At 39.1% G+C, this 13,218-nt stretch overlaps 1 protein-coding gene across 4 annotated transcripts in view; it reads right to left on the bottom strand.

Annotated features, from left to right (window-relative positions):
• Positions 1 to 10,984: 10,984 nt before the first annotated feature.
• Ahi1 (Abelson helper integration site 1) overlaps positions 10,985 to 13,218 on the bottom strand; it is a 142,658-nt gene continuing 140,424 nt past the window's right edge. For all 4 annotated transcript variants that reach the window (XM_017795328.2, XM_008822075.3, XM_008822078.3 and 1 more), the window contains one exon: positions 10,985 to 12,317. In XM_017795328.2, the coding sequence (XP_017650817.1) occupies positions 12,315 to 12,317 (3 nt within the window). In that variant the 3' untranslated portion in view covers positions 10,985 to 12,314. The remainder of the gene's footprint in view (positions 12,318 to 13,218) is intronic.

The raw sequence follows: 13,218 nt of genomic DNA, 5'->3' as shown, positions 1-13,218 counted from the left end.
AAAAAATGAGGCTGCAAAGGGCTGGATTTGTTGAATGATACGAAAACAAAACAAAGATTGGCAAAGCTCTGAATGTCTGAAGTGAGATGCTCAGATTCAGCAGCAGGGACAGTGTGCACTTTTATGAATCTGGGAATCTTTTCTATCAAAAAAATATGAAAGTTGTAAAGAAAAGAATGATCAGGGTATCAAGTTTACAAGCAGTAAGGTTCAGATACACACATTTCATGAGCCTTTGAAAACTTTTTACCCTCAGATGAATGGGAATGCAAAATATGATGCAAATCAGATTTAACCTTCTGGCTCATTTGCCTCAATAAAAAACCAAAAGACCTAAAAGATTACATGCATGTTTGAAGATCATATTTTTATGTAAATAAGGGGTTGCTTAGAATGTGTTAGGGACATCCAAGGTCACTGCCTGGATGGATGCTTCCAGATGGAGTCCTAGCTTCGGGGGTAGACAGAGATGACCATCAGTAAAGGTTTTAGGTTTTATGGGTTCAGTCTTGAGTGTGGCTAATGCCACTGGCTGATGTCAAGCAGAAGAGAAGAAAAGAAACTAAAATTACAGAAAAGAGAGTCTGAGAAAGCAGGGAAATGAAAAAGAAAAGCTGTGACCATGGAAAGCTGTGTTAGGTACTTTTCTGTTCCGACAGACTACCATGACCAAAGCAACTTATAGAAGGGTTTATTTCAGTTTACAGTTCCAGGGGGCTAAGAGTCCATCATGGCGCATGGCAGCAAGTGGCCAGAGCAGGAAGCTAAGGGCTCAAATCTCTACCTGCAAATGGGAAGCGGAGAGAGAAACTCCAAATGGGACAAGGCTGTCACTCTCAAAGCTCGCCCCCAGTGACGTTTCCTCCAGCAAAGTCCCAATTCCTAAATGTTCCATGACTTTCCCAGTGGCACCAACTGACCAAATGTTCAAATACTCAAACCTATGGGGGACATTTCTCATTCAAACCACCAAACCGAATGACCAAAACTCCTTTGTATTTCTCCTATAAACTCCTTATTCTTGTTGAGCAATTAGAAATTTTGAAAAACTATATTTGAGAATATCCTGTGATACTGCACACATAAATTTCTAAGGATCATTTCAGGCACCTAAGAAAAAGTGTGTTTAATACATGCTGATTGGGAATAGTGTTGAATTGGGTATTACATTTTACTTGATTTATTTTTTGCAGTGCCGGGGATTTACCTTGACCCTCACACATGCTAGCACAGTGCTGCTCCACTGACCTACATCTCCAGTCTTGCATTTTAACTTTCCTTTCGGCATCTACTTCCAGGTTGGGCAGCATTTTTGACTTCCTACCATGTGTCAACTTAGTGGTAAATGATGGGCATACAATGTGTATGTATGTCACTATTGCTTCGTCAAGTTCACCATCAGTTTGTCACATGTGAAGAGTCCTGATAGCATTAGGTATAGGATGCTGTGAGGAAATGGTGAGGTCACTCTCTCATGTCCTAGTTAGGAATCTTCATGCATGTGACATCTGAGATGAAACTCCAATACCTTTTTCCCTGCAGAGGTACTGGGGAAAGGTTCTAGTAGTGAGAACAATTCAAGGCTTGAAAACATCCCTGGGGTCTTCCTGCAGCGTGTACAGTGGGTTTCCACAGGAAGCCCAGGAAACTAGAGATGTCACAGGGGCAGAGCCCTGAGGTCTTTGTCAACTATGTCAAACTGCTTCACCTTTCCTTCAGCCGTCGACCACAGTTTACTTTTGTTGTCATTTCCAAGGTGACTGAATTTCATTTCCTATGATACCAGAAAGTGCTGGGGTAGATTTGTAGGAATTATTTGAAACTAGCAGGTCCAATCCAAAGCTATTAAGGGTAGTTAGTGGTAACAGATGGGAGTGTCAGGGAAAAGGTTTAAGTCAAATTTACATTTTGTGAATGTTCCTTGGCCATTCAAAGTGGGTGAATTGATCTAATGAAGTTTTTTTTTAAAGTTTTTAAAAAAAATATTTTATTATTTTTATTTTATGTGTATGAGTGTATTGCCTGCATGTATGTGAGTGCATCCATGTCATGCAATGCCGCAGAGGTCAGAAGACGGCTTCAAATTCCCCTGGAATTGGAGTTAAGGACAGTTTGTAGCCGCCATGTGGGTGCTGGGAATCGAACTTGGGTTGTCTGCAAAAGCGGTCAGTGCTCTTAGCCACTGAGCCATCTCTCCAGCCCGATCCAATGAAGTTTTAAGTCAAATGTAAATTTGTTGTCAATTAACAAAATAATAGAAAGAGCACTTTATTTGCATTTGAGTAAGTCTCCCCCTTGGTTTAAATATATAATACATGGATTTGTTTGACTTGTTTCTTAAGAAAAAGATTTTTGGAAAAAGGACTCTTGAATTTTCTGTGTACCTCCTTTGTCTATAAAATATAATCTAAAAGTTTTTTTAAAAGTCTTATTTGGGTCCATTACAATTTCATATTTTACATCCTTTTTTAAAATTTTTATTATTTTTATTCTATGTGTATGCATGTATTGCCTGCATGTAAGTAAGTGCACGTGTGTTGTGCAATGCAAGGTCAGAAGAGGCTGTTGGATCCCCAGGGACTGGAGTTATGGACAGTTGTTAGATGCCATGTGGGTGCTGGGATTCTTCTGCAAGAATAACCAGTGTTCTTAACTGCTAATCCATCTCTCCAGCACCCACATTCTACATTCTTACATGCTAAAATTTATACATTTAAATATAAGACTTCATCAAAACTACAAACACCATTTTATAACTACCTACTAGAAGCGAACATAAGTTGATTCCAAAAGATAAACATATGAGTCTTGTTGCCTGAGAGGGAGCATGATTGGCTTTCATGGTAAATTACTTCCGTATTTTTCAGAAGTCAGTACAGAGTTTTCCTGTTTGGAAGGAACACAGTGTTGGGGAGGACTTCCATTCTGTTCAGTGGTTTTTTAATAAATCACTACATCTTGTGACTGGCTTGAAAAAAAATGAAGGGATAATGCCTTTCTGATAGATTGTTATAGGCTTAAGTTTGGTAATGCATGTAGAACTCCCCTGAAAATCATTCTATGGTGACACATGACCATTTCTAGGTGCATCTTCTTGCTCAACTGCTCAACTGTGCTTGCAGTTCCTCTCAATGCTAGACAAACAGGCACCCAGGAATCAGCTGTTGAATAAATAAATGTGGATATGAACACACACAAACATACATGAACATCTAAAAACATATTGAAGTGTTAAAATTATTGAGGGTTGGGCTGGAGAGATGGCTGAGCAGTTAAAGTGTGTGCACTGCTCTTGCAAAAGACCCTACTTGGGTTCCTAGCACTAATGTCAGGCAGCCCACAACCTCCTCTAACTCCAACTTCAGAGGATCCAGTACCCTCTTCTGAAATGTGCAGGCACCTGCACTCATACATGTGCACACTCATGTACATAATTAAAAATAAATCTTTAAAGTAATTATTGAGGGTCCTAGATATATTTTTTATTTAGTTTTGTACATGCTAAGCATCACTGAACTACACCTGTAGCAAGAGCATCATAAATTATAAAACTTTATTTAGCAAAATAGTGAATTCCAGCTCTTGATATGCAAATAGAATTATTCACTCCCTGTATCCAGTTTTCAAAAGCAAAACACTTACCCTTTCCACCCGTGTGTGTGGAAATGCTGCCTCTCCAGACTCTTGCTTTGTTTACATTTCTTTCCACTTTGAATCCTTGCTTACTCAGCTCTCTCACTTGAAATTACCTAGTTGTAAAGGTTGTTTAAAGGGGTCTGAATATAGGGATATTTACTTTTGTGTATGAGGTTGAGAAAATTCAAACTTTCAGGATTAGGATTTAATAATGCAGCTTTAGTGAGACTGTAACCTTACATACAGCTAGGGATCAGAATTAGAAGGAAAGTCTTGCCACTGGTTTGTAGAGGAGCTACTTAGCTGCATGTGTCACAGCACAATGACCCAGACCTGCACTTCTAGCACTTAGGAAGCTGAGGCAAGAGAGCCGTAAGTTTGAGGCCAGCCTAAGGGACATAGTGAGATGCTGTCTAAATAAGGAAAGTTTAGGTTTTTGCCTGGTTGCTTTTCTTTTAAAACTTGGGCCCAAGAAACAAACAGCTCATACAGAACCTATTCTCAACATATGAGTAAAGAAAACCACTAGAGAAAGTATAACGAAGACATATGACGTCAGGCCTCAGTGGTAACCTTTGGTAAGTGGCTGGGGTCACACCTGCCCTGCCTTCTCAGCTCTTTCCCACTGAGCAGAATCCATCTTAATTTCTGTCACCTGGAACTTTTCTCTGACACCTTCCCTCTCACTAACACTTTCAAACCTTGGGTTCCAGCCCCCCTCCTGTTTCTGGAATAAAAAACTCTGACCTCTCATAGGAAATGTGCAAGGCTGTGTGCATTACTAGTATAGTGTAAGTTTCATTTATTTTAGGTGTGGTAGCCCCACATTCCCAGCAAAGAGCTTTCTTAACTGGATTCATTCTCCCTCCCTCTCTCCCTCTCCTTCTTTTCCCTCTCCCTCTCCTTCTCTTCTGCTCCCTTCCTCTCCCTCTTTCCCCTCTCCCTGCCCACCTCTTCCCCTCTCCCCCCTCCCCTTCCTCTCCTCTCCTCTCCCCCCTCCCTTCCACTCTCCCCTCCCCTCTCCTCTCCTTCCCTCTCGTCTCTCCCCTCTCCCACTTGTGGAGACCAGAGACTGAAGTCTTCCTCAATCACTTCTCCACTTTATATTTTGATACAGGGTCTTTCATGATCCTGGAGCTCACCATTTTGGCTCTAAAGGCTGGCCAGGGAGTATTTGGGATTCACTTGTCTCTGCCCCCCACCCCCCAGTGCTGGGGTTGCAGGTGGGTATCACTGGGCACAGCTCTTCTGTGGATGCTGTGGATCTGAACTCGGGTGCATGGAGCAATTATTCACTGAGCCATTTCACTAGTACCTGGATTCTTTTTTAAACATTTTATTATTTTTATTTTATGTGTATGACCCAGTATTAGCTACATGTATGTAAGTGCACCCATGCTGTGCAATACCCACAGAGGTCAAATGAGGGCATCAGATCCTCTGGAACTGGAGTTACAGGCGGCTGTTAGCCTCCATGTTGGTACTGGGAATTGAACCAGGGTCCTCTGCAAGAGCAGCCAGTGCTCTTAAACACTGAGCTATTTCTCCAACCCCCCTGGATTAATTCTTAATGTCAATCATGATGCCACCTACATCAAATCACATGCATCAGGTAGAACTCACTCTATTACACTGTTAGGCACTGACAAAGAACTTACTGTTAGGATCTAGTTTCACAATAAAGTTATACTTCTGTGTACTTTGCAAATCCCAGAAGAGGATGTCATACAAGTGGAGGTGGTTATGTGAGCTTTATTCATGTGAAAAGGATGTATTCTACAGACTACAAAAGTGATTCAAATCTCTCAGAAGAGAACCCTATCTAGTAGCAAATACACACCAGGGGAAGGGTTAAATGGACTGTCATTTCCCTAGAGTGGTCTCTTTAGGAGAGACCAGGCTCTTTATTTCTGCCCAGGAGTTTTCTATCTATAGTCTAGATATTTTCACTTAAATATTCAACAGTGACAAATCGATCCTGGATACAGAGCACCCAAAGTCGTGTTTAGAAGGAAATTTACCTTCACTTTCCATGCTTGCAGGCTCAGCAACCACCAGTCTTTAACAGTCTGTCGCAAGCGCATTGAATGTTTCAGTTTGCCAGACCTGTCATGATAAATTAATTACAGGATGTTGCAGAAATGGCAAAGCTCCAGCAGCATCTTGCATGGTTTAATATAGACCCATTTCCCCATTTCAATGTATTTGTGGTTAGATAAATCCTCAGAAATTTACAGCTGCTATAGTTTATTATGTAGTCTGCCTGCACACATGATAGGTACAGTAAAAATTTGATGTTCTTAAAGTCCGTAGTTCTGACTGATGTCTCTTTACCACCATGGCAATATTTCATTACTGAAAGCAGCATCTAGATACAGGTCTCAACAGTAATTTCTGTGTAGTAGTCAGGGCGGGCCAAGAACATCACTGCATCTAACTATCTTCCACTTACATTGCACTTGAAGAACTGTAGCTCAGAAAGATGTTGAGACATTTATATTTGTGCATGTCCCTGTGAACAAATTTAGCAGAAAAAAGTCAACTGAATCTTGGTGAAAAACACCAAAAACTGAACTGAATCTATCAAGCTTTTCTCCAGGGAACCTTCTTCCTTCAGGCTTGTTTTTTTTTTTTTTTTTTTTTTTCAAGCTACAGTTGCTCATGTTTGCTCTGGCAACAGTGTCTCTTCCTCAGTCTTACTGTTTAGCCCCTTTCACACTTTTCATTGAACAAATCATCTCCATCCCAAGAAAATGTAAGAAATTGCCTGTTGATTGGCAGTAGTGAATTTAGTTATATGTTGTATAAATAAAGCATTTGAAAATTTATTATGTATGCTCTTACCGGTCTTAAGAACTAAGTCATAATTTAAGAAACGACTGCTCTTGCAGAGGACCCGGGTTCGATTCCCAGCACTCAAATGGTGGCTATGAACCATCCTTAACTACAGTTCCAGGGGAATCTGATGCCCTCTTCTGACCTCCAAGGCACTGCACGACACAGGCGCACTCACATACATACAGGCAATACACTCACCAATACACACATCAAATAAAAAATATTAAAAAAGAAATGAATTACAAATTATCTTTCATCACTCTCCCTGTGTATAACCCTCCTCCCCTCCATCCAGTTAAAGCATCCCTCCATTTTTCCCATTTCCCTCTTGATAGCACCTGTCCTAATATCCCCCTCTCTGAGTTCCCCCTTCTCCTCTGCCCCGATGGTCCCTTTCTACTTTACTGGCTCCTGTGGTTACTTCAGGGTATATATTCACATCTAAAGATCTGGAACTAGGATTCACGAATGAGAGAACATCATTGCATTCTTATTTTTCTGAGTCTGGGTCTTTCACTCAGTACAGATTTCCAGTCCCATCCGTTTGCCTGCCAATTTCATAATTTCATTTTACGGCTGCCATTATAAAGTATGATATGTATCAGATTTTCATTATCCATTTATCAGTTGAGGGGTATTTAGGAGGTTGTTTCCATTTCCTAGCCATTGTGAAAAGAGCAGTAATGACATGGAAGGAGAATTCATTTTCTCTGGGGGCAAGCTCCATGACGGGTATTTTATCCCAAGTGGTCAGGTCAGCTCTATACATATGTACATAGAAGCAGCACTAAACGGACTCAGTGTATTATACATGTATAATCAAAGAGGTCAAGAAATTGAGAGGGAGTGGGGAGGACATGGGAGGAGGTGGAGGAGGGAGAGGAGTGGAAATGATGCACATACAGTACTTGTGTATGAAGTTCTCAAAAAATATTTTAAAAAAGAAATGAATTATAGCAAGTAAACACTAGGTTCTTCAGTAGTATTAGAACTGACACTCAAGTATGTATGTAGTTACGCCATTTTGACCTATGCAATAAGAGGTGGAACATGAATTGATTATATATGACACATAAGCCTCTTCTTTTAGATTGGAGAAATAAAATAGATTCTTTGTAGCATCACTAGTCTCAACTTTCGAGGCAAAACAAAGCCATCCGAAATCAGTATGAACTTGAGGTGTAGAAAGAACTTTAGGGAGTGCTCACAACCTATGCTTAATGTCGATGTGGAGATGATCATTAGAAAAATGGCATCCTTTGTGTTTACAAAACAAATGTTTTTATATTATCCAGTTCCTGCCTTCACTTAAAAGTTGTGACTATTCACCTTAATAATTAGAGCAGAAGGATCTGATGAATGAAGTGCCTCATTACCAAGTTTACTTCCTGGGTCTCTGCAGAGAGTAGCTGTCTGTTTTTGTTGAGTTAGCCCATTGTTAACCCTAAGTAATCCTGACATTCAATTCTCCTGCAGATAATTGAGTCCATCCATAGATTGAGTTCTTTACTGAACACAATCTTTTGATTGACATGCTGCTTGATGTTTTTATTATTTCTTATGACTGGAATGGAGCCTTTTCTATTTCATGAATAAAATGTTACTGCACATGTAATTAGTTTGATTCTATAGAACCTATTTCTTCAGGAGACATAAGAACTATACTATGGAGTAAGGACTCATCAAAAATAATTATAGGATGCACAAATGACCAGTTTCAGAAGCAATTTTCACTTTAGATGTATTTTGTTTTTTAGGTCACTGTTTATTTCCCTGTTGCTTTACAAAAAAAATGTTTTTTTTTTTTTTTTTTTTTTTTTCTTTTGGTCTTTTTGAGACAGGGTCTCCCTGTAGCCCCAGCTGTCCTGGAACTCACTATGTAGACCAGGATGCCTTGAACTCACAGAGATCTGCCGGCCTCTGCCTCCCAAGTGCTTTCTAGTCCCTGGGTAGGACATTGTTTTAGTCACTCTCATGTGTTCAGTAGTTTCCAGCTTTAAACATTGACTGGCTTTGTCTTCCACAGCAACTGAGATCCATTATGTGGGAATCTCCCATGGAGTCTGAACCCTCCATTTATAGCCAGCATGGACACTTACAGCTGTATGTACTCGGGGAAGCTACTTAACTTTCAGAGCCTTTGAGTTTCTTATTCATAGAGTAAGGAAAGTTTTTGTATCTCATGGACTTGTTTTGGAGAGTAATGGAGAACATGCATCATAATAAAGATCGGGGAAATATTTCCTGCAATTAATTTCAGTTAAGTCAAAACTGATATACATGTAACTTAAAATGCTGATTTTAAAAAATTCCCACTATTTATGAAATACATATGGATCTCAGATGGAAATCACTTAAAAACATGAAAGCTTAAAGTTATGAAGGTTTGCTGTCACTTTTAGACCATTCTTAGCTTCTTTAAAAATCTGAATTTATGAGTAAAGCAACATGTCACCTGAGCCATAAAATGTGAAGTCATTTCCAGATATAGCCTTGGTCAACTTCCTAAAGAGAAAATATCTGAATGTAACTTTTCAATAACTTATACACAAAATTAAAGTCAAACCTGTGTCTTTATTGAAATTTTGTTTTTATTTTTTGTATGGGAGTGTATTGCCTGCATGTATGTAAATACACTCGTGTCATGCAATGCCTGTGGAGGTCAGAAGAGGTGTCAAATTCCCTTGGAACTGAAGTTACAGTTAGCCACCATTTGGGTGCTGGAAATCGAACTCTAGTCCTCTGCAAGAGTAGGTCTCTTAACTGCTAAGCCATTTCTCCAGCTCCAAAGTCTGTTTTTTTTTTTTGTTGTTGTTGTTGTTAAATTTTATGTGTATGATTGTATTTCCCTCACGTTGGTAAGGGCACCCATGTCATGCAATGCCTGCAGAGGACAGAAGAGGCCATGGATCCCCTGGAACTGGAGTTACGGACAGCTGTTAGCTGCCATGTGGGTGCTGGGATTTGAACCTGGGTCTTCTGCAAGAAAAACCAGTGTTCTTAACTGCTGAGCCACCTCTCCAGCCCCCCAAGTCTGTGTTCTTGAGTCAGAAACCCTGCCTGAAATTTCAAAAGTATCAAGTGTTAGCCCTTTGAAAGTATTTATTTCAGTTAAAGTACACATTTTATACCATAAATTTACAATGTAAAAAATTCTGTGGTTTAAATTTCTTACAGTTTAACTTGATTTTTAGGGGGCTGGGGAGACGGCTTAGCGGTTAAAGGGTTAAAGCACTAGCTATGCAAACACAAGGACTGAAGCTCAGATCTCTAGCACCCACATAAATGCTGTTGGGTAGGTGTGGCAGCCACCTGTGATTCTAGGGCTGGAAGGTGGAGACATGGCATCCATCCATCCATCCATCCATCCATCCATCCATGCCCAGCATGCATCCATGTCAAACAAATTTTGATTTTTATTCTAGCTTTGCAAATCATATTTGCAATATAGTTTTAATATTGCAAACATCTTGATCCACAATATAGTGCTGAATCAATAATTAAGAAATACATTTCAATCAATGGTGATAATATTTAGGTATAGAAAATGGTGTCAAATTGCTACTTGTTTAACTAGAGGACATGTGATAGAATCCAGTAATTTCAGATGATAAAGAAAAGCAGTTTCTTACTAAGAAAACATATGGTGTCATAAATCAAGTGGATGCAGGCACCTTATTTTCTGTGGGATTAGTAGGATCTTTTACTTGAGGATACTTTACCTCAGGCTGTTTCTTCTTTGAGGGTGTGGTAAAGACATTTTACCAGTATCTTCATGAAAACTCTCATCTTACACTGACAACTAGATAATGGAAGAAAGGCTTTGAGCAGAGCAGCTTTTCTGGGCACGTGCCTCATCTGTTTCTGTGTTCAGTAGGTACAATATAAAAATAACCCTTTAAATTTTCGTATGAACATGAAGATCTTAGAAAATGCTCAGCTCCTCCAAAGTACTTTTCTATTTGTTTAAAAATATTTCTACAATGAGCCAGAGAGATGGCTCAGCAGTTAAGAGCACTGACTGCTCTTGCAGAGGACCTGGGTTCAATTCCCAGCACCCATATGGTGACCAATAACCATCCTTAGTTCCAGGGGAATCTGATGCCCTCTTCTGACCTCTGATGCACTGCATGACATGGGTGCACCCAAATACATGCAGGCAATACACTCACACACATAAAATAAAAATAAAACATTAAAAAATTTCTATAACTTGCCAAGTTCTTTGTGATGAATTTTAAGACCAAACAAGAAAATCAACATGCATCTCAAAATCATGAGCTGATCCACGTGAGTGCAGTGGGCAAGGGCTCACCTGGAATTCTAGTCCTGGGAGAGGGAAGACAAGGATCCCTATCTGCAAGCTTGAGGTTTGACCCAGAGACCCTGTCTCAATAAGTAAAATGTAAGAGCAATCTGGGCAGATCCTTGACATCAACCTTGGGCCTCCACACTCATACACACATGTGTGCATGCACACATGTAAATAAGAAAAACTCATGAGCTGAAATGATAGAGACATTTGTCTTTATTTTTTTTACTTATTAAGCACACTCACAAGACAAAAAAACCAAGCATATAGAGGGTGACTTTGCTGCCTGGGCCCAGATGTACCTGGAGCACAGACGTACACAATCAGAACACTGCCAGCTTGGCTCTGGCGGAACAGGCTTCTGCACTGAGGGCCATGGGCTTTAGCAGTCATCAGTGCTCCTTGACACTTTTGAAAATGCCTTCAGTAACAGTAACACCATTCTCCACAGCAGGGCCATGTTTACCATTTTTATGTTTCTACAACATGTGCAGGGTAAAAGCCAAATATATTTCTACTAGAAGCTATTTCACATCGGGTATACATCTGGACAAATTTACACCTCAGTGCCCAACATGGTGTTTCTCACTTCTTATTTCAATGGAATTGACTCTCTACTTTGGTAAATAAGTCTTTCTTACTTTAACATTTGACCTGTTGGGGCTAAATATTTTATTGACAGACTTACATATAGTTGACGAAAGCGAAGAGTCGAGAAAAAAAACAAAAAACCAAAGGATGAATTTCTCTGTTAAAGTTCAAAACACATGGTCATATGGTAATGACATTGTTATTCTGGTACTAGAGAAATAAATAGTGCTGTGTAATAACAAAAATAAATATTAAGACCAAAATAAATATTAAATAATTTATATCTGTAAATTACTCATATGCTAAATATGAACTGCCCTTTAAAAAAAAAGTAAATAAATTTGGCATACTATTGCCTGTCCACCCAAAAATCACTTTTAAGTTTAGGTGTGCTGAGTTACACATATAAGTCACTCAAAAGCAACACAAAAATTTAATTTTAAAAAGCAAATTGTTTCTTTTTACTGCCTTTGTTATTGGGACCAATTTGTACACACAATATTCAGAAGCTGCTTATCTTTAAATAAAATTAAGTTTCAAAAGCAGACTCTTCATATTCTGAGCATAGCATCACACATACAACCACATCACAGATACAATAATATTGGATGATTATTTAACAGACGCCCTAACAATGCGAACACTTTATTCATGTTTGCTGAGTAGCAATTATGGGTTTTTCTTTATTGGTTTTTCCAACAATGGCAATTTAATTTTGATACAGTCACTAATAACACAAACACCAATACTCTGACCAACAATAGTCACAATGGTTTATAACAATTAAGCTCAGAGACCACACTGACTTTTTCTCCAGCCAAACCTCATTTCATAAAGACAAAAAATTGTGGATATTTCTTTTCTTCCTTAAATCTGAAAATTCCAAACTCTAGTTATTTCTGTATATCTGGTTACTTCTTCATTCTTCTCCAACTTTTTACTAGGAAGAAAAGAATACAAAATATAATGAACAATATTTTCTGGCTATGACTAAATCTTTGTGTACTTAGACAACAACACAAGACACTGAATACCACCTCTCTCTCTCTCTCTCTCTCTCTCTCTCTCGTACACACACATATACATGCACACATACATACAAACATACGCACATACAGAAACACATATGCACTCCTACACACACTCCTACACACATATACATACAACTCATACAGACATACACTAAAATATTCTATTAATTTATGAATTTTATAGTCTGTCTCTCAAACATTTGTTAACACCTCTTTGCATTATCAGTAACTGTAAGAGCTGCTCCTGCACAGACAAGCAAAGATGAGCAAAAAGCCAAAAAATGACCCCCTCATATTTCTCAAATACAGACAAAAAGAACTCCAAAGTGAGCAATATTCAGATATGAAGACAAGGCCATCAGATAATGTGCAGTTCTTCCTTTTATGGGGAAAAACCATTATGGATGATGTTCCAGTGTTTGTGGCCATTTTACTAATCAGTTATATATATTTTGAAATTGGACTAATTATAAATTTTAAACTATATGAAATAGGTGAGATGTGGTTTGTTTCACTTTTGACTGACCATGGATCTAGATGCAGCTCTGGCACAGAACAAATTAAATTGTTACTAAAAATCAAGAACCAATATGCAAAAGTCACAATTAAGTGGCTTCCTTAGAGGCCACATCATAGGTACAGCTAGTGTGTGCTGAACAAGTGGGGTTCAACCTGGACTTTTCAATGTAACTACTGTGTAGCACTGACGGTACATCTGGACTGTCTTTCCTCATCAGAGAGGCCTTGACACTGAGTTGTCTCTAGAAACAAGCTGCAGCCTTGAATGATGGCAATCTGTTGAAGGTGCTG

This window comes from Nannospalax galili, unplaced genomic scaffold (genome assembly GCF_000622305.1).
Source record: "Nannospalax galili isolate Female #2095 unplaced genomic scaffold, S.galili_v1.0 scaffold186, whole genome shotgun sequence".
Classification (NCBI taxonomy): domain Eukaryota; kingdom Metazoa; phylum Chordata; class Mammalia; order Rodentia; family Spalacidae; genus Nannospalax; species Nannospalax galili.
The sequence above is the reverse complement of the archived record's forward strand: the minus strand, read 5'-3'. Positions and strand labels throughout refer to the sequence as shown.